At 33.8% G+C, this 19775-nt stretch overlaps 1 protein-coding gene across 10 annotated transcripts in view; it reads left to right on the top strand.

Annotated features, from left to right (window-relative positions):
• The window catches only part of EVI5 (ecotropic viral integration site 5), a 205896-nt gene that overhangs the window by 79064 nt on the left and 107057 nt on the right, over nt 1-19775 (top strand). For 9 of the 10 annotated variants that reach the window (XM_045064856.1, XM_045064857.1, XM_045064861.1 and 6 more), the window contains 4 exons: nt 7363-7423; nt 16513-16566; nt 18396-18428; nt 18998-19144. In XM_045064856.1, the coding sequence (XP_044920791.1) occupies nt 7363-7423; nt 16513-16566; nt 18396-18428; nt 18998-19144 (295 nt within the window). The remainder of the gene's footprint in view (nt 1-7362; nt 7424-16512; nt 16567-18395; nt 18429-18997; nt 19145-19775) is intronic. The other variant, XM_045064863.1, reaches the window with a different exon arrangement.

The following is a 19775-nucleotide window of genomic DNA, read 5'->3' as shown; positions in this document are numbered from 1 at the left end:
GTCAACTTCCAGCTCTTGGTAAAACCACATTTAAATCACACTAGCCAAAAAAAGAATTTACTTCACTTCAGGTACAGAGAACAACATAACTGATTTTCCGTTTGGATTTTATTTATCATCAGTATAATCCCATTTCTGAAATTTTAGTTATTCTATTTACTTTTCAAACTTTTGACTCTCTAGTTCTTTCACTTTGATTCTCATACAATGTCTCTGTTCCAGTTTATGATCTCTACTCTGGTGTTAAATAGCCTTCCTCTGATCCAAATAAGTATACCTTGTCTGATGTCTTGCACCCTGTGTTCATGTAGCCAGGTGTTGGACAAAATTCTATAAACATATTGCTGGCATTAAGTTCTGTCTCCATTGCCACTTCATGTATATTTTTATTGACCTTGGTTAATTCCCCCATTCCCCATGGTGAGTATTTTAAACTTTGTCATTTTTCCCAGATTCTGTCCCATTTTGCCCTATCTAACTCTTCGACAGGTTATTTTTTTAAATTTTTATTTTTTTTGTTATTTTGCTTCTTAATTCATCAGCCATCATTTTTCAAGCACTCTGAACTTCTGCTGTGACTTCCAGCTTACAGAGTTAGCCATATTTCTTTTTTTCCCTTTTCAGAATATAGTATATCTGTGCCTTTACAGGGTTAATTCAGGATGTTATTTCCATCTCTTGCAGGTCTTTCCTATACTAGCTGTTTCTACTTCTATCTTCATCCCTTTTTTCTGTTTCATTTTCTTCAGTGTACAAAGGTATTTTTGAGTTCTGACTTAAAAACAACAGAATAAAACCTACCTCAACATAGCATTTCATTCTTCTTTTATGAAATTCAGTTGTGAAGGAAAGAATAGTTTACTCATTAGCTCCACATCATATTCCATCTGCTATTTTTTTTTTTCCATTCAGGACATTTTTTAAATATACAGAGAGACACTGGAATAATAAATATCCACAAATATCCATATATCATCAGATTAAACAGTTAATAGTCATCTTTTTAAAGTTTCAATTCTTTTTTTTTTTTTTTTAAGATTTTATTTATTTATTTGACAGAGATCACAAGTAGGCAGAGAGAGAGGAGGAAGCAGGCTCCCTGCCAAGTTGAGAACCCGATGCGGGACTCGATCCCAGGATTCTGAGATCATGACCTGAGCTGAAGGCAGAGGCTTTAACCCATTGAGCCACCCAGGCGCCCCTAAAGTTTTAATTCTGATATAGTTAACACATAGTGTTAGTTGCAGGTATGCAGTATAGCGATTCAACATTAAGATTTTGTCATTTACTTCATCTACTTTCAGACCCCCGCCGAATCCTCTCTCTGTCCACTCCCTACCCCTCACCTCCTGGGTTTTGGATCCACTTTAAGTACTCCAGGATCATGTATTGCATTAATTGTGTCAGATCAATCTCCTTTAATCTCAAGTACTCCCTCCACTCTTCTTGTATGTCTTGATATATTTGAAGAGTATAAGCTAGTTATTTTGTGGAAGATCCTGTAGTTTGGGTTTTTCTGACATTGCCTCGTGAGTAGATTTAGGTTGTACATTTTCGGCAGGTACACCAATGATGTATTTTCTCAATTAACCATGCAGTAGGTATGTACCGCTGGTTAATCTCAGAATTGATGATGATATCTCTATAATCACTGGGTTAATAAGGTGATGTCTGCCATGCTTAACTACTCTAATGTTATTACTTTGTCTATTATTGTTAGTTTCCAGATGCTTTGAGATTATATAATATCTTGTTCCTTACCACACCTTCCCTCACCAGATTTACATCCACTTATGATTTTCTCACTGTCTCATTCCTTCTTTATTAATTGGTATTCTACTGTAAGGAAGAGCTTTTCCTTTTTGCTAATATATTTATTCATTTATTTACATAAGTGTGAATTTGTAGGCTCTTTTTTTATTTGGTGAATTATAATTCATTACTTTCCAGTTGTCCCTGCTTTGTCCAGTAGGAGTCCTTTCAAGCTGACTGTTTTGTCCTTTTGACATGTCCTCATGATTCTTTGAGAATTTCCTTATTTTAAGATAACAAAAAGCTCTAGGATCATCTTATGCCTTACCTGCTTTTTGCACAGGGGCAAATCATTTCTCCAAGGAGCCTTGATTTCTTTTAGTAAGCCTTTAAAATGCAGCCTGAAGGTAATGGATAGACACTGAAGCAGTTGGCCTCTGGGAGTGGCATGATCCAAATTCAACATTGTAAAAATGTCATCCTGGCAATAGTGTGCAGAAAAGATTGAATTATGAAACTGACAGCAGAGAGAACAATTATGAGTATCCTCTGGTAATTAAGGAAAGGTATAATGAAGACCTAAAAATGCTGCCAATAAAAGAATGGTGTAGCTCTATAACTACTTTGAAGTCACTTTGTAGAAACCTTATAAGCACACCTTGGCCCACTGGTCAAGGTCAATATATCAATAGTGATATCCTGGTAATAATTTTTACCCTTGATACAAATGATCAAATGAAAATGGGACTGACTTCTGTGGTCTTCCTCCAAACCCATAACCGCAATATAGTCACAAACAAACATAAGAGAAATCCCAACTGAGGAATATTCTTCAAAATACCTGATCAGTACTCCTCAAACAATCAAGGTCATCAAAAACCTGGAAAGTCTTAGAAATTATCACAGCCAAGAGGAGCCTACGAAGACGTGGCAACTTAATGTAATGTGATTCCCTGGATGGAACCCTAGAATAGGAAAAGGACACTAGACAAAAATGTAGAGATATGAATTTAGTATGGACTTTAGTTAACAGTGTATCAATATTAGTTTATTAATTGTTAACATGTACTATACTAATGTAAAATGTTTAACATAGGAGAAACTGGGGACAAGGTATATGGGAACTCTATACTCTTTTTACTTATTTTGTAGGTGTAAAACTTCTCAAAAACTCTATCAGTGCAGTTGAAGGAGGAATAATATATTTTAGAGCATTGTTAAGAAAGTTGAATGTGGTTGGTGACTGAATTGGAAAGCAAGGATTAAATGATGATTTCTAGTATTTTGTTTTAGGCATATGAGTGAGTAATGATAACATTTATCACCTACACATAACAAAATACTCACTTCAAAGTAGGCACTAGTGCAGATTGTAAACTTCCAGCAGTGTAGCCATTGTTCAAAACATTTTGTACCTCTTTAGAGTCTTCTATAAACTTTTTAGGATGTGCTATCCTTGTAGGTATACTAAAGTAAGAGACAGAGTAGTACAGCAGTCAAGGGTGTGACCTTAGACAAGTTTCTTAATCTTTCTTAGCCTCCAAGTGGGCATAACAACTTGCATTAAAAAGTCAGATTTGAGGGAGGATTGTGGGAAGATGGAGTAGAGGGCACCAGGAATCTGTCTCCCACCAAAAAAACAATTGCAGTAGCAGAATCTGATGGGACTGTTTTGGAACCCTGGGGCTTACTATAAACCTTTGAACTTATAGAGGAAGCCTTCGATGGTGAATTGTGGTTAATTTGGTCACTTTTAACTCTTAGCACATTAGCACCCCTTAGCACTATTCTCTACCCTTCAGCCTCATGGTAGGCAGCTGTGCTAGTATTTCTTGAGCAACCTTCATGCAGTTGTGGGAACCAGGGTGGGCAAAAATGACCTTGTCTTGTAGATATCAGGGATCTGTGTGCTCTGATCAGTGATTGCTGTGCTATTCCTGATCATAGGTGCAAGGAAGTGAGCAGCCATTGGTGTTGCACCACTCCCCATTGTTGCAAGTCCCCTCTTCCTCCAGCTGACATAACTGCCAAGAGATTTAAAAGACATCATCCTTTCTCTTCCCTTTATTTTCCTTTTTTGCCCTTTTGGGAGATGGACAGGAAAGACTGGAACATTCAAAAAAAACTGCGTATTTGAGGGAAATGAGAAAGTGACTGTGCATGCCCAGGGAAAGTCTCAGAAAAGTCTCGAGACAGTTTACAGCTCAGAACCTGAACTATCAGGTTCATCTTCAGCACAAATGTAGCCTATAACAATCAACAAGACAAAATCAGTAACAAAAAACCGTGAGCTCTGAGGAGAGGGGAGACTGATTTTTCGAGTTATTACATTACTAGTTTCAAATGTTTAGTTTGTTTTTTTCTAAGATTTTATTTATTTGTTAGGCAGAGATCATAAGTAGGCAGAGAGGCAGGCAGGGGGAGGGGGGAAGCAGGCTCCCTGCTGAGCAGCGAGCCCGATGGGGGCTTGATCCAGGACCCTGGGATCATGACCTGAGCTGAAGGCAGAAGCTTTAAACCACTGAGCCACCCAGGCGCCCCCAAATGTCTGGTTTTTAACAAATATCACAGGCATATGGAAAAAAAGAAAAGTATACCCCAAAGGAAAAGAATATTAACCCTTGAACAACATGGATTTGAATTGCACTCATCTACTTATATGCAGATTGTTTTTGATAAATGCAGAATTCTGGTAATTGCCATTTCTGTTCAACGTAGTATTGGAAGTAGCAAAAGAAATAAAGAGGAAAAGAAATAAAAATCCAAATTGGAAAAGAAAAATTAAGATTATCTCAGTTGAGAGACAGCATGATCTTTTATGTAGAAAAACCCTTCTACAAAAAATAGCTAATGAATAGTACGTTACAAAGTCAACCCACAAAAAGTTAGTTGCATTTCTATACCTTAACAATGATTAACATAGAAGAAATTAAGAAAACTATTCCATTTACAATAGCATCAAAAAGAATAAAATATGGAGAATTAACCAAGGAAGTGAAAGATGTATACAATGAAAACTGCAGACATTTCTGAAAGATATTAAAGAAGACATAAATAAAAGCATATTCTGTGTTCATTGATTGGAAGACAATATAATATTGTTAACACATCAGTATTACCCAATATGATCTATGGAGTAAAATGAAGTCTCTCTTAAAATGATATTTTTTGCAGAAATAGAAAACTCCATCCTAAACTTCATTAGGAAACTGAAAGGACCCAAATAGCTAAAACCATCTTGACAAAGAACCAGAAAGCTGGAGGACTCATACTTCCTGATTTCCAAGCTTACTATAAAGCTATCATAATCAAAACAGGGTACTAGGATAAAGATAGACATCTAGACCAATGGAATAGAATAGCACTCCCAAGAAATCTCCCAAGATGATTTTTGACAAGGGTGCTGAGACCATTCAGTAGGGAAAGGTCTGTCTTTTCACAAATGATGTTGGGAAAACTGGATATTCACATGCAGAAAACCAAAGTTGGACCCTTTTTAAATATCATATGCACAATATAAGTCAGAATGGATCAAACATTTAAATGTAAGAACTAAAACAGTAAAACTCTTAGATGAAAGCATTGGACAAAAGCTTAGAATTAGATTTGACAATGACTTTTTGGATTTGACACTAAAGGTTCAAGTAACAAAAGACAAAATAGACAAATTGAACTTTGTGAAAATTTAAAAAATTTGCACATCCAAAGACCCTCTCAAAAGTGGGAGAAGATACTTGCAAAGCATGTATTGGATGAATGATTAATATTCACAGTGTACTGAGAACTCCTAAAACTCAGCAGCAAAAAACACAAGTGGATTCAAAAATTGGCAAAGGACTTGAATAGACATTTCTCCAAAGAAGAAATACAAATGACAATAAGCACATAAAAAGATGCTCAACATAGGTATAATATAGATGAACCTGGGGGACTTTAAGCTGGGTAAAATAAGCTACTCACAATGGTACAAATACTGTGTGATTCCATATATATGATATACTTAATGTCAGAATTATAGAGACAGAATGTAAAATGGTTGTTGCCAGGACCTGGTGAGAGGAATGGGTTTTCTTATTTAACGGTATAGAATTTCAGTTGATGAAAAAACAGAACAATGCACATGATGGTGATGGCTATACAACATTATAAATGTATTTAATACCACTGAACTGTGTAGCTAAAAATGGCTACATTTTGATGGTAAATTTTGCTATGTGTATTTTATCACAGTAAAAAAAGTTATTGTGAGTTAAATTTTATATATGGTAAATAATAGGCTTTTCTCCTTTGAGGGAGAATTTGATTTTTGACAGCTCTAAGTTTTCGGGGCCTAGGTTTTTAGTATTAGGAGTAGTTAAACTTGTTATTAACATTTTTGGCCCAGAGTAAGATCTAAAAATAACTTGATGGGAATAACTTTTCTATGGCCTATAAATTTTTGTAAAGATAATTTTATACTTACAGTAGTATAAATGTAGTACATTGCATTTGTCATTTCTTACTCTTCTATAGTTGGTGACAGTTCTTCAGTTCTTCAGTTTTATCTTTCATGACCTTGATATTTCTGAAGTGAGCCAGTCAGGGGGTTTGCTGATTTGAGTTTAATGATTTCTCTTGATTAGATTGAGGATATACATTCTTGGGAAGGATATCATGGAGGTGAGGTACCCTTCTCAGTACATCTTAACAAGGGGTGCTTGATATCAACATGTATTATTAGTAGTATTAACCTTGATCAGTTAGCTCAGGTTGTCAAGGTACTGTAGTACAAATCTACTGTTTTTCCCTTGGTAATATCTAAATATTTTGAGAGATACTTTAAGATTGTGCTTACACTTTTTACCTAATAATTTTAGCTTCCATTGGTTTTCCTTGCCTATGGGGGGTTTTCTTGCTTATGGGGGAATTCTAATGGTGATTTTTAATTTATTTAATTTATTTTTATTATTACTATTTTTTCATGGTGATTTTTTATTTGCTTCATTCTTTCTATGTTCAGGAATCCTTTTATTGGAAAGAGCTGTTCCGGGACACCTGGGTGGCTCAGTCAGTTAAATGCCTGCCTTTGACTCAGGTCATGATTTCAGGGTCCTGGGATTAAGCCCCACATTAAGCTCCCTGCTCATTGGGGAGCCTGCTGCTCCCTCTTCCTATGCTGCTCCTCCTACTTGTTCTGTCTCACTTTCTCAAATACATAAATAAAATCTTTAAAAAATAATTGTTCCTCTTCTCCCCATTATAACTTTAATACCATTTTTAGTACTTTTTTTTTTTAAGTGGATTTTAACCATTGTATTTTAATCTGAGGAAGAATGATAGTTCTTTTTATAAGTTTAGGGCTAAGTAGAATCTGTATACTCAGTTCTTAAATGCCTTATATATTTTACTTTCTAAAGTTTATTTGTGTGTGGTTCTCATTTTTGTTATTTGTGAAATAGTTTTTTAGGTAAGAATTCATGTAATTATTCAGATTATTTTTCTAATATCAAGTGTCTCAATTTATAAGTTGGGGGTACCTACTGGAATTATATTTTGTATTAATAAATAGGATAAAATTTTATAATTTAGTAACTAAATAAAAACATATCGTTAATTTTTTTTTCTTCTTAGGCTTGAAAAGGAATACACTACAATAAAAACTAAAGAAATGGAAGAGCAAGTTGAAATTAAAGTAAGCATCTCAGGACTTTTTTAAAGTGCCAAACATACACTTATTAAAGTCAGTCATTTGGTTATGTTGGTATATCTATTTCCTGTAACACATTTAACAGCGATGTTTTTTATTACTTACTGATGAATTTATTTATCATCCCACTATGTTATAGTTAAAAATAGACATTTCAAAATCCAGAATAATGCAACAAGTGGTTTTCATTCTAGTGTGAGAACAGCTGTTTCTAGATTTGTTGGTGGGTCGTCAAGAGAAAATACTTCTACAGGGAAGATAATGACCACTTCATTTAAGCATGTTTTTAAAAATATGGAGAAGTCTATCTATAGTGTACATAGACTAGCAGCCGTGTAGTCTGAGGTACACCAAATCGAGCAAATCATTGCACCAGAACTAATTACGGCTGCCTTAGAGCTTCAGGAAACTTGGACTAATTCAATTTTCTAATCTCTAAGCAAAGGTTATACTTTTGAACTCTCCACAGGAACCAGGTATATTGCCAATTTTGAGGGATATATAAATTCCTATGTATACCTTAAAATTTTTATTTGTATCCCCTGTAGGTCAGAAGTTCTTAAGTTGAGGATCTTTGACATTATTCAGCTGGAAGTTAAGGAAAGTTCTATAGGTTTTATGTTGACATTTCAGGATAGAGATAATGAGTAGAAGCAGGAGTTAGTGAAGAAACTCAGTGACTCGCTGATGCAATTTCTTATCTCTTTGTCTGTAATCTCCCCCTTCCAAAAAAAAAAACCCCACAAAAAACAAAAAAACATAAAGGAACAGATTTTGAGTGACTCTCCCCCTTTTTTTAAAACTCTGCATTTGGATGTGTCTGAGTTTTGACTTGAACCTGGCAAGACATTAGATGACCACCTTACTTATGATTATTTAGCCATGACTTAATCACTTTTGCTATAAAGTACCTCTTCACTACTTACATCTACAGAACCTTTTTACAATTAAGGGAATGAGTTTTATGAAATTGGTATTCTTTCTTGCCATGGTCCTTTTCAAAAGCCTCAAGCCTCCTCAGAGAAACCTCTCCTTTGTTTCTATGTGACCTCTCTCTCATCCATTTCCTTTTTCTAGATGCTTTATTTTCATTTCTATCAGTATTCCCTATTAAATGGAAATAGATACTTCTACATTTTTCAGAGAGAAAGAAAAGAACCTTGTGGATGTTTGTCCCTCCTTTTTAAAAAATATGTCACCCAACTGCTGCTCTACTATTTGCTTTTCTTTTAGGTACCATGAGTAAGAGTAACATTAAATCATACCCTCCACTTCAACCTACTGAAAGTAGAAAAGTACGTCATCCTGATGAGTGGGGAGAGAGTATGGGTTATCGCATACCACGAATATTCGGAACTACAAATCAAGAATCTGAGGATGGGAAGCCATCCTGTTCATTTCACCATGCTATGTCAAAAAAAAAAAAATCACAGTTCTATGAACAATCTTTGCTCTGAAAGAAGTTTCTTCTAAAATTAAATCACACGAAGAGTAGGAATACCAAGAGGCCTTTTCAGAAAGATCTTTAGCACAATTTAGCTTGTATTTGCAGTTTTTCTCAAACCAGTTTTGGGAGAAATTTATGGTTAATATACCTCACAGAATCCTTCTGAATGCCAGCTCCACGTGTCTTGGGAAAAAACAGATGGCACAAAGTGTTTATAGAAATGAAACTGGGGGGTGGGGGAGAGTGAAAGTTCAAATAGTATCACATTGGGTAAATAAAATTTGCTGATCTCAAAGGTAGTTTGTTCTTTTTACAAAATTTTGTTTCCACATAGTTTTTTCTTATTTTCAAACCATTTTCATCTCCTTCTTTACTCCTCCTGCCACCAAAAAGGGCAAAGCCATGACCATTTTTGTGGGACTGCACTTTCTTTTTTTTTTTACTTTGCATAAGCTTGGGTATGTCTGATTTTTGACTTGGACCTGGCAACTCATCTCAGTCATAATCAGATGACCACTGCATTACAGATAGTTAGCCATGTATTATTGGAGGCTTTCTCTAAAATGGGAAATGCCACTTCCTTAGTCCCACTCTCTTCCCTTCTTTCCAGGGTCCCTTTTATAAGGGACCTTTTATAACAAGAGAATGAGCTCTCTTAAACTAATGCTTTCTTGCCTTAGTCCTTCTCAGAGCCTTCAGAGAGATAATCTTAAACTGTTTTTTATACAGGCAAATGGTATGATTAACAAATTATTTGATGTTTTGGTGTGGAAGTAAAAAATCTGCCACTGATAAAGTTTCCTTTTTTTTTTTTTTTACTTAAAATTCTAAGACCTTTGGGTTGTGGACTTTTTTGTCTAAGAATGATATCTGGAGGTTCTGTAATGAAGGTGTAACTTTTAAGTATTTTCCAACCCTTTTCTGAAAGTGTTACAGAAAGATTTTGATAATAATTGTTTTATATGGAGAATTTTACATTTTATTAATAGAAACGACTTTCTCAGTATCCTTTTCCAATCTATTGATCTTTCAGGTGAGGGGGAGGAGGTAAGAAAAATTAAAATTCTAGTTTATATTAGGGTACCTCACAAATCATTAAAGAAAACCTTTATTCCCCCATTCTATTTAAGACTGACAGTTGAGCTGATAATCTTTCATTTTTAAATTTTGTGCTTTGGGATGTAGAGATTTAAGCCCTGCAAATGGGAAGAGTTAGAGATTCTCACTGGTTTTTAGTCAGAAGTTCAATTTTTCTTTTTAATTTAAAAATTATGAAGTGTTCCAGAGATGCTGAAAAAGAGAGAATAATACAAAAACACTTGTGTATGCACTGCCTGGTGTAAAAAAGGAAAACATGAGAAATGTTATATGAGTCATCCAGGCGTTACATTTAACAATCAGTATGAAATGTTAGTATTGACACATTTATTTAACACTTAATATGTAAGGGGTCATTTACATGTATCATCTACTTTTATTCTTTTAATAACCTTATGAGAGGGTTCTTATCCTTGTCTTTTTGAGCTTCAAAAAGCTCAAAAAATATGCTAGTGGTCACATTGCTAGAAAATGGTGAAAGTCAAGGATTTGAAATCTGATTTATGTTTTTCTAAGACCCATACTACTCTTCAATGTATACACTGCTGCTTTCCAAAAAAGACTTAATATATTATGATGTAAGAAAGATTCAAATGCCCATTTTTCTGTGGCATCATAAACTTTCAATAAAAAGTGAGTGGCTGTATAATAATATCCAATGGAGGTGATACAGTAATGTAATTTATTCAAGTCATCCACTTAATAGGTATTTGTAGAACCTACTACATGTCCAAACACTATTCTAGGCACTTGAAACGTTTTGCTGAAATAGACCAATTTCTGCCCTCATGGAGCTTACATTCTAGAATGGGAGTCAGACAATAAACACAAAAGTAAAATACATAATATTTTGATGAGGTTAAGTGTTCAACAGAGCAAAGAATACATCTGGAAAGGGAGAGTAAAATGGTGGTGTTTGGATTGAAAATTTAGAGAAGTTGACTGGATTACTTTTGAATAAATAGCTGAAGGAAGTGAGCAAGCTAGATAAATAGATATCTGGACGGAGAGTAGGAATGTGCCTGACAGACAGTCAGGAATGTGCCCAGGGAGAAATAGGAAGGAAACCATTGTGGATGGGACAGTATACATGATCAGGAAAGTAACAGGAGTTACTGTTGTTGAACATGTGAAGATTTTCACTTTGAACCTAGAAAACCATTTGGGTTTTCAGTGGAGGAGAAGGTATGTTGAGAGTAGATTGCAGGGGACAGGAAGACTAATAAAGGCTGATGAAGTACTGCAGGCAATAGATGATGGTGGCTTGGACTGAGGTGGTTAGAAGTGATTGGATTCTGAGTAGACTTTAAAGATAAAGCTGACAAGTTGGAGGTATGAGAGAAATGGGAATTAAGCATTTTGGCTTTAGTAGGGAGAAAGTCGGAGTTCTCAGTACCTGAGATGGGGGAGTCTGCAGAAAGTTCTGCTTTGGGAATGAGTATCAAGAGCCTAGTTTGAGATAATTTAAGAATCAGATGCCAAGGAGATATTCAGAGTAGCTTCTTGAATATTCCGAGTTGAATTTAAGATAGGGCAGGCTCAAAATATAAATTTGGAAGTTACTGGCAGAATGATGAGAGTAAAAGCCTTTAGAGTGGATGACATTACTTGGAGAATGAGTGTAGATGAGAGAAGAGAGTTCAAGAATTGAGCCTGATCATAAGCCAACATTTAAGTTAGAAAGATGAGAGCAAAGCAGAACACAAAGTCTAAGTGTCCTAAAGGCACGAGAAAAAAGAGAGTTTTAGAAAAAGAAGGATTTTTCTGTCAGTGCTAAGGAGTGTTCTTGTGAGTTGAGGATGGAGAAGTAATCATTGAATTTGTCAGCGTGGAGGTAAGCTGGAAAAGAGCAGAGAAATAGTGGGAACTAAAACTTGATTGAAACTAGAAAAAAATGGAGATAAGGAGTATAGATATCTTTCAGGGAATTTGCTATAAAGAAGAGAGAAATGGGACAGTAGCTTAGAGAGGGTCATGATATTAAGGGGATTTTGATTTTTCTTTACTTTTCATTAAGATGGGAAAAATAACTACGTTTTCGTGGTGATAACCACGTAGGAAAAACTGGTGATGTGTGAATGGCAGGGGGTAATTGTAGGGTCAGCACGGTTTGGGATTTATCCCATAGTAGGAGATGAGGTCTCCTAGTGTGGATAGTTAATCCAGAAGAACAAGAGAGAACCTAAAATATATGGGAAAAATGTAGGTAAGAGGTAAAATGTAGTTGTGGGAGTTTGCAAAGTTTTGTTCTTACTGCTTCAGTTCTTTCAGTGAAATCAGAAACAAGATTGTCATTTGAGAGTGACAGTGGGGTGAAGAGATCCTGATTTGAAGAAAGAGGAACAAGTATGAATTAGGGGTCTGAGAGGGTGAGAGAAGGCATGGTCTAAGAAAATACATTATTGCTGCTAGGGCAGATTAGTAGTCCAACTGAAATTAATTAAACTGAATTAATTTCAACAAACTTCATTGTTTTATTTTCCTTCAGTTATATTTACCAACATAGGCGCAGACACAGAGTTGTCAGTATGTTAACCCAGAGTGGTGGTTTTATCAGGCAAGTATCCTATCTCCTAAGGAAAGAGAGGGCAGAGGGGAGGATAAAAGAAATGGAACATCTGTAAGATAGGAAATTAAATTTTATAAAGCGGGAAGAGAGCACATCAGAGAGAGACAATGGAAAGTTGGTAGGATCAATGGATTGTCTCAGTGAGGAAGATTATTGAGTTTGGGTTATTTCATAAAATGAATAAGAACAAAACGGGAAGAATAAAGTGAGCTGTTAGAAATTGAAATTTTCCTATTTGGGGATATTTAGTTCTGGGTTGTTTTTTTTTTTTTATCATTTTTCGCCATTAAAAATAGCACGTATAGTTAGCATGTTTGTATATAAGGTTTTTGGCACCTTCTGTTTTCTTAGTTGTAAAGAGTAGAATTATTGAATTACAGGATATTAGTATTTTTCAGTAAATTTCCTAAAGAGTATTTCCAGGGTATGTTCTCTTTGGCAGCGAGTTTCCATTCCACTAACACCTTGCTTACATTAGATATTTCATTTTTGCTCTCGCTCTTCATTTTCCCTTTTCTCATTTTTTTTTCTCCTTTCTAATTTGATAGGTCAAAAGTCTCTCCCTCTTTTTTTAAAGTATCTGTCTTCCTCTTTATGGTTTTCACTTTAAAGTTTAGACAACACTCTTCATTTACTCTGGCAAATGTAATTAAAAAGATAGGTACTCAGAAATTAGTGAGAATTCAATCAAATGATAGATTTTAGTCATCAATTTTCCTATGTATCAAAATATCTTAGAAAAAGGGTGCCTGAGTGGCTCAGTTGGTTAGGCGACTGTCTTCAGCTCAGGTCATGATCTCAGGGTCCTGGAATGACCCCAGGGTTCTGGGACTGAGCCCCACCTCAGGTTCCCTCTGCTGTGCAGGGAGCCTGCTTCTCCCTCTCCCTCTGCCTGCCGTTCCCCCAGCTTGTGCGCTCGCTCACTCTCTCTCTCTCACTCTAATAAATAAATAAAATCTTAAAAAATAAATAAATTTAACTTAAAAAAATATATATCTTAGAAAAAGGAATTCCACCTAAAATAGGAATAAAAACATCTGGGAAATAGGATAGAACCTAATAAATTATCACTGAAAAACTTGGCATAAAGGCATTTAAAAAGGGTGAATGAAGGGGAGAGACCAAAAGAACTCTATGTTAAATAAAGTTATGATTTCCCCCATCAAATACACATTAACAAATCCAGTCATTTAATTCCTTCTGATTTTTCAGAGCATTAAAATTTCTAAAGAATAGTTATAAACAAAAGACAAAAATTGTAAAATAGTATTCATGCCTGACTTCAAGAATATTATGAGCAATGCTTATCATTCATCAAGTTTTTGGTATTATGCTATCTCATTAATTCTTCCCATGTCATTGTAGGTTTTATTACTCTAATTTTCTAGGTGAGAAAATGTATGGTCTACAGTACTGAGTAACAGAAAACGTAATGAACAGGTGTTAATTTTGTGGTGAGGATTTGAGCCTAAACCTACCTAACTTCAAAACCCACTCAACTAATTTACTATACTAGTACTTAAGGTTAGGGGAGGATAGACAAAACAATATAAGGATAGGGGAAATTAGCTCCACCAGACAATAAAGGGGATTACAAATATAATTAACAAAATTTTGTTGTGTTAGTCCAAAAAAAAAAGGATAGAAACACTTGAAATTTAATAGGTAATCCTGAAATAGTCTTTAATAACTGATAAAGTCTTATATTTATCAATTTATGATGAAATCAACGTCACATAAATGAGGAATTGGTTTATTTAAAAAGTGGTATTCAGACATTTGGGTAGATGTTTGGGGAAGAAACCAATTTAGATTTTTATTTATAGCAAAATTTGAGAAGATTTAAAGGGAATGGAGAGGTAAACCTAGGTAAATGTTTTTAGTTCTAAGTTTTGTAATATTTTAGCATCATTTCTGTTGTAACATTAACTATATTTACTCAATTGTCTGAACTTTCTAATAAGTCATTTAGGATAAACAAAATTTTATTTTTTTGGTAAAGTGTGTTAAGAACATTTTGAGAAGCACATTTGTTTCTTTGGATTTGCAGATTTTAAAACAATTTAGTAATTGCTTATTTGTCTAGACCACTGTGCTACACATACTAAAATAGCCAAGAAATGAGAAACATTTTCTTATCAAATTCAAGCTATTTTGTAGTCAGAAATCACATATAAAGTAGTAATCGATTTCTTTTTTAAAAATTTTTTTAATAATTGATTTCTAATTATTAAAATATATTCTAAGTGAATAGAACAAGAAAATCTAATTTGCAAATCTTTCTAATAACTCTGATTTATTTGTTCCAATTTCTGATTTACTTAAAAAGATATAATTCATAGAATCTTTATTTCCTTGGTCTGAGACTTTTTTGTTATGTAAACTATATTTTAGTCTTTACTAGAAAAATGATAGTCTGACAATAGAAATTTCCGAGGAAAACTATTTTTCTTTTTTCTTTCTTTCTTTTTTTTTTTTTTAAGATTTTATTTCTTTGAGAGAGAGCGTGAGAGAGCAGGAGAGGGGGGAGGGTCAGAGGGAGAAGCAAACTCCCTGCTGAGCAGGGAGCCCGACAAGGGACTCCATCCTGGGTCTAGGATCATGACCTGAGCTGAAGGTAGTCACTTAACCAACTGAGCCACCCAGGGGCCCTCGAGGAAAACATTTTTAAAAGCAGGAATTTAGAGGATGGTAAGGTTGGAAGAAGGCTGGATTAAGTTCTGGGGTAAATTTGTACAAAACGTAAGGGAAATTTGAAATTTCAGTGATGGCAAAATGGAGAAGTAACTCCAAGGATTCTAAAAGGAAGTTATAACATATCAGGATTTGTATGAAAATGTTAATGGAATATGCAAGAAGATGACTTTTTATGTAGAGTGTTTTAGTTTTAATACTTAATAGTAATTTGATAGGGTTTGGGGAATCAGAAATTGGTTAGGTGAAGATTTTTTTAAAAATCTGGTTTTACTTTCTTTTTTGTCATTTAAAGATTTATTGTATTTGAGAAAGAGAGTGTGTGGGAAGGGGGGAAAGGGGAGAGGGAGAAGAGAGTCTTAAGCAGACTCTGTGCTGAGTGCAGAGCCTAACATGGTGCTTGATCTCAGGACCCTGAGATCAGGCCCTGAGCTGAAACCAAGAGTCAGTCTCTTAACCAACTGTGCTATTCAGATACCCCAAATCTGGTTTTGCTTTTTGAACTATAAGAAAATACTAGTAATCAGAACTGTTCATTTTTTAAAGTTTGGTATTTTTTAAAAATTTTTTTACTCTTTTTTTGAGTAGGTTCTATGTCCAACATGGAGCTTTGATCTCATGACCTTGAGATCAAGTCCCATACTCTACCAACTGAGTCAGCAAGATGCCTCCATTTTTTTTTTAAGGTCACAACAACTTATAAATAATTAATTCAATGAAAACAACTCAAACTTTATATTTTCAGAATGTAAGGAGTTTTGTAGCTTTGCATATGTAAGGCATAGAAGAAGGCTGGTCTAGTTCTGAATATCCTATGAGCTGCATTTTTCAGATTTCTAATTTGTTTATTTGATAAACATTTGAGTACTGTTTGTGTAGATAGTATCTGTAGGAGGTAAATGAGTTAGAGTCTTTTCTATCTAATGGGGATGTTAAGACAGATAAGAAAATGTTGATTATGAGTCATGGTAGGTACTTTAAAGAAAGGGGTTATTTCTACGTGTAATGTAGCTTATATTTAAACTTCATTCACAGCTGTATTGATAAATTTCATTTCCTTTACTATATATTTCCTACTCTGAGGCTATAGGAGTTTGACAGACAATAATGTAATCAACCATTCCTTAGCTTTCCTATTTATAAAAGGTGGTATATTTTAAGAATTACGATTTAAGTATCTTTTCTTCAGGAATGCTTGCAAACAAACCTCTTTTTTTGTTGTTTCTTTTTATTCTTTTTTCTATTTTCCTTTTTTTTTTTTTGCAGAGGTTACGCACAGAAAATAGACTTTTAAAACAGCGCATTGAAACATTAGAAAAAGTAAGTAAATAACTACTTATGCAAGTTTCTGTTGAATGCACAGTACTATTTTCTATTTATTTGAATAAAGGTACAAGAAATCTATCACGTCTCCAAAGTTGTGGAATTAATTGCTTAGCTTGCCTAGTTGACTACTTAACTAAATAACTTGTCATTAATAAAAAATTGATCACTATGAGTCCTTGAGCTTTAAGGTTAAAGTTTTAATTAAGGTAATTGTTAGATTAACATATTGATTTGTTTTCTTTACATAAATCTCTAAAATGTACATTCTTTAGAGGTAACCTAATTGAGAATTCATTCTATATAGTATTTTAAAAATGACTTTCAAATGTTAACCTGACTTTCTAACCATGTATTAAATGTGTCAGTGATTCCTTTAAGGCCTAGGATTCCTTTTAGTTTAGTCAGAATGACTGACTGATTTCTCATATATAAATTCACCATGGTGTTGATTTTCAATTAAAATTAAATTAAACATTTGGTTCTCAGACTTATTTTGATACTACTTATTACCTCTTTCTTCCTTTCTGTTTCATATAAAATAACTGGGCAAATGTGGAAAGTATTGCATTATTTTTAATATTGTGCTTTTGATGTAATGTCTATTATAGTCTTGTTCTGATGTTATAAGAAAATATAGAGTAATAAAAGTATAGTCTAAGAGTTTTGGTTTATTAAAAGAAAAGCCTGAATTCACAAAGTCTTTGGGCGTTTGGAAGGGCTTTTTTTTTTTTTTTTAAACAAAAGATGAGAGTAAGTAGGTTAATAAATGATATGGTTAAAATCTTCCTTGAAAATCTACAGATCAATATTCAAGAGAGAAAACATGAAGATATGGATAGTTTGGTTATTTGTCTTTTGTTTGAAAGCATCACACCACACTCAAGGATAGGATGTTTATTTCATGTCTTTTGGTTGTATAATAATTTCAGGTACTTATATTAAGTCAAAAATAGTTTTCCTTTTTTCCTTCATCTTATTAGAGTTGCTTTGAGAATAATTTTACTCTTTTGGTGACTCTGTAAAAACGTTGAGCTTATTTTAGTTAAGTTGTTCTAATTGCATATTGTTTTTTCCACTCAATACTCAGTTTATAATATCTGTCTTCTTAGGTAGTCTTTTATCTTTGGAATGAGCTATTTTCACAGAGAAAATGTTTTTATTTCACTGAACTGTCAGAAAGATAAAGGTGCTGTAGGAAAATGTTAAGTTTGGAATTTACTTCTAGAAAATTAAGTACCTTTCTACTGGCCTAGGTCTGTCCTGTAGTGCTTTGAATTCTGTAAATACTTATGTATCAGTTAAATTCTGTAACCAAAATGTTTAATTATTGAATTATTGCTATAGTTTATTATGTTGAGCTCATTATTTTCATGTGTCATATTTTCCTTGCTTTGCTTCTTTGGAAGTTGTTGTTGTACAATTGCTGTCACACTTTATAAGTGGAATTGCTTACTCAAATTCCTTCTCCCTTTCCCATAAGTTGTTTGACAATATGGCTGATTTCAAACATGAAGACTTAAAAGTACACTTTAAAAAGAAGCTATTTGCTTGTCTCAGATGATGAAAAACATCTTGGAATTTGTGTTTGGTCTTCTAGAAGCATATGATTTTCTGTAGTCTATCCTTATTTTGATATATTTTTCTTAAAGGCTAAGAATAATAAACACAGTAAATAGCCTTAAAATCAAATCTAAATATCTATCTTAATTACAATGAAAAGTAGATGGAATTTGGGCATGCTTTGTTTCTTCTTATTCCTAATTTTATGCACCTTTATTTTATTTCTTTCTCTTAAAGTTCTATCTGAATTTTTCCTTTTGTAGGAAAGTGCTTCCTTGGCAGATAGATTGATACAGGTATAGTTTTTTTGTTTTTGTTTTTGTTTTTTTAACATTTTCTCTAACTTTACTTCTAAGGAAAGTCCTAAACCTAGAAATTCACATTTTAATGCATGAATTTTACATGCATTTTCCTAGAAATAATTTTTTGGGCTGGTATATATGTGTGCAAACTTAATTTTTGATAACAGTGTGTTATCTTGGGTTATTAAACACCTTTTGCACGTTTTAAAGCTAACCTTAAAGTATTTATTCCCAAATGTCAATCAGTGGATTCTGTGAAATTAACTACTATACATTGAAAATTTTAGTCCTGCATGTACAACTCAGTAATATTGCATGAATTGAATTTTTATTGACTGAACGAAGAATTGTTCTTAAGATTATCAGATAATTTTTTAAATTTCGCTTTCCAAAATTTGCTGGAGCAATAATGAGCTGCTGGTTAATAATTACTTAGGTTGTTCTGTTCTCTGAGGTTTTTTTTTTTTTTTAAACATATCACAGTAAATAACTAAACCTCACAAAGGCAGTCTTTCTTGAATCTATCCTAAATTGCTTTACACACACACAAATTATGTCCTAAGGGACAAGTGACAAGAGCCCAGGAGGCTGAGGAAAACTACCTCATAAAACGGGAGTTGGTCACCATCAAACAGCAGAGTGATGAGGCCAGTGCTAAACTGGAGCAAGCTGAAAATACCATCAGGAAGCTCCAGCACCAACAACAATGGGTAAGGAGTCTGGTAGTGCTTTTTCTCACCTTTCTCATCCCCCTTCCCTTTAAGCCTTTTTTTTTTTTTTTTTTTTTTTTTTTTAGCACAACTTCTGTGCTCTTGTTTTTAAGTAAGTTTGTTTTCTACTTTAATTGAATTCTTAATCAGTTTTATATTCTGTAATACTTAGGGGTCTTATTGTTGTCTAAGGACTCTTCATTCTAACATTCTTTCTCTGTCCACACAATTTTGTTAGAAATAGGTTATATTTTCTTTTCTTACATTATATTTTAAGTAACAGAAAATAAGTGATGTTGACCAGACTTGCTTCTTAGGTTTTAGAAATCTGTTCCATATTGGTATTTTACCGTGGGTTATTTTTGATTCTTAACTCCAGCTAGTTCTTGTTAATTGTGCAGATGAAATAATATCCAACATGAAGAATATATGTAATTATCTCACTAAAGTTTGATAATGTGGGGATTTATGTCTTATGAAAAACTACAGCCTTAACTTCCTACATCAAGACCTCAAATTATGGTTTAAGATATATGTTTACATTTTTTCAAGAGGAGAGAAATTTCAAAATGAAAAAAGGAACTTTTAAAAAGTTACGTTAGCTAATTTAGGTTACTAATCAGCTTTTCTT

This window comes from Mustela putorius, unplaced genomic scaffold (assembly GCF_011764305.1).
Source record: "Mustela putorius furo isolate JIRA1106 unplaced genomic scaffold, ASM1176430v1.1 tig00003853_pilon_pilon_pilon, whole genome shotgun sequence".
In the NCBI taxonomy this organism is placed as follows: domain Eukaryota; kingdom Metazoa; phylum Chordata; class Mammalia; order Carnivora; family Mustelidae; genus Mustela; species Mustela putorius.
The sequence above is the reverse complement of the archived record's forward strand: the minus strand, read 5'-3'. Positions and strand labels throughout refer to the sequence as shown.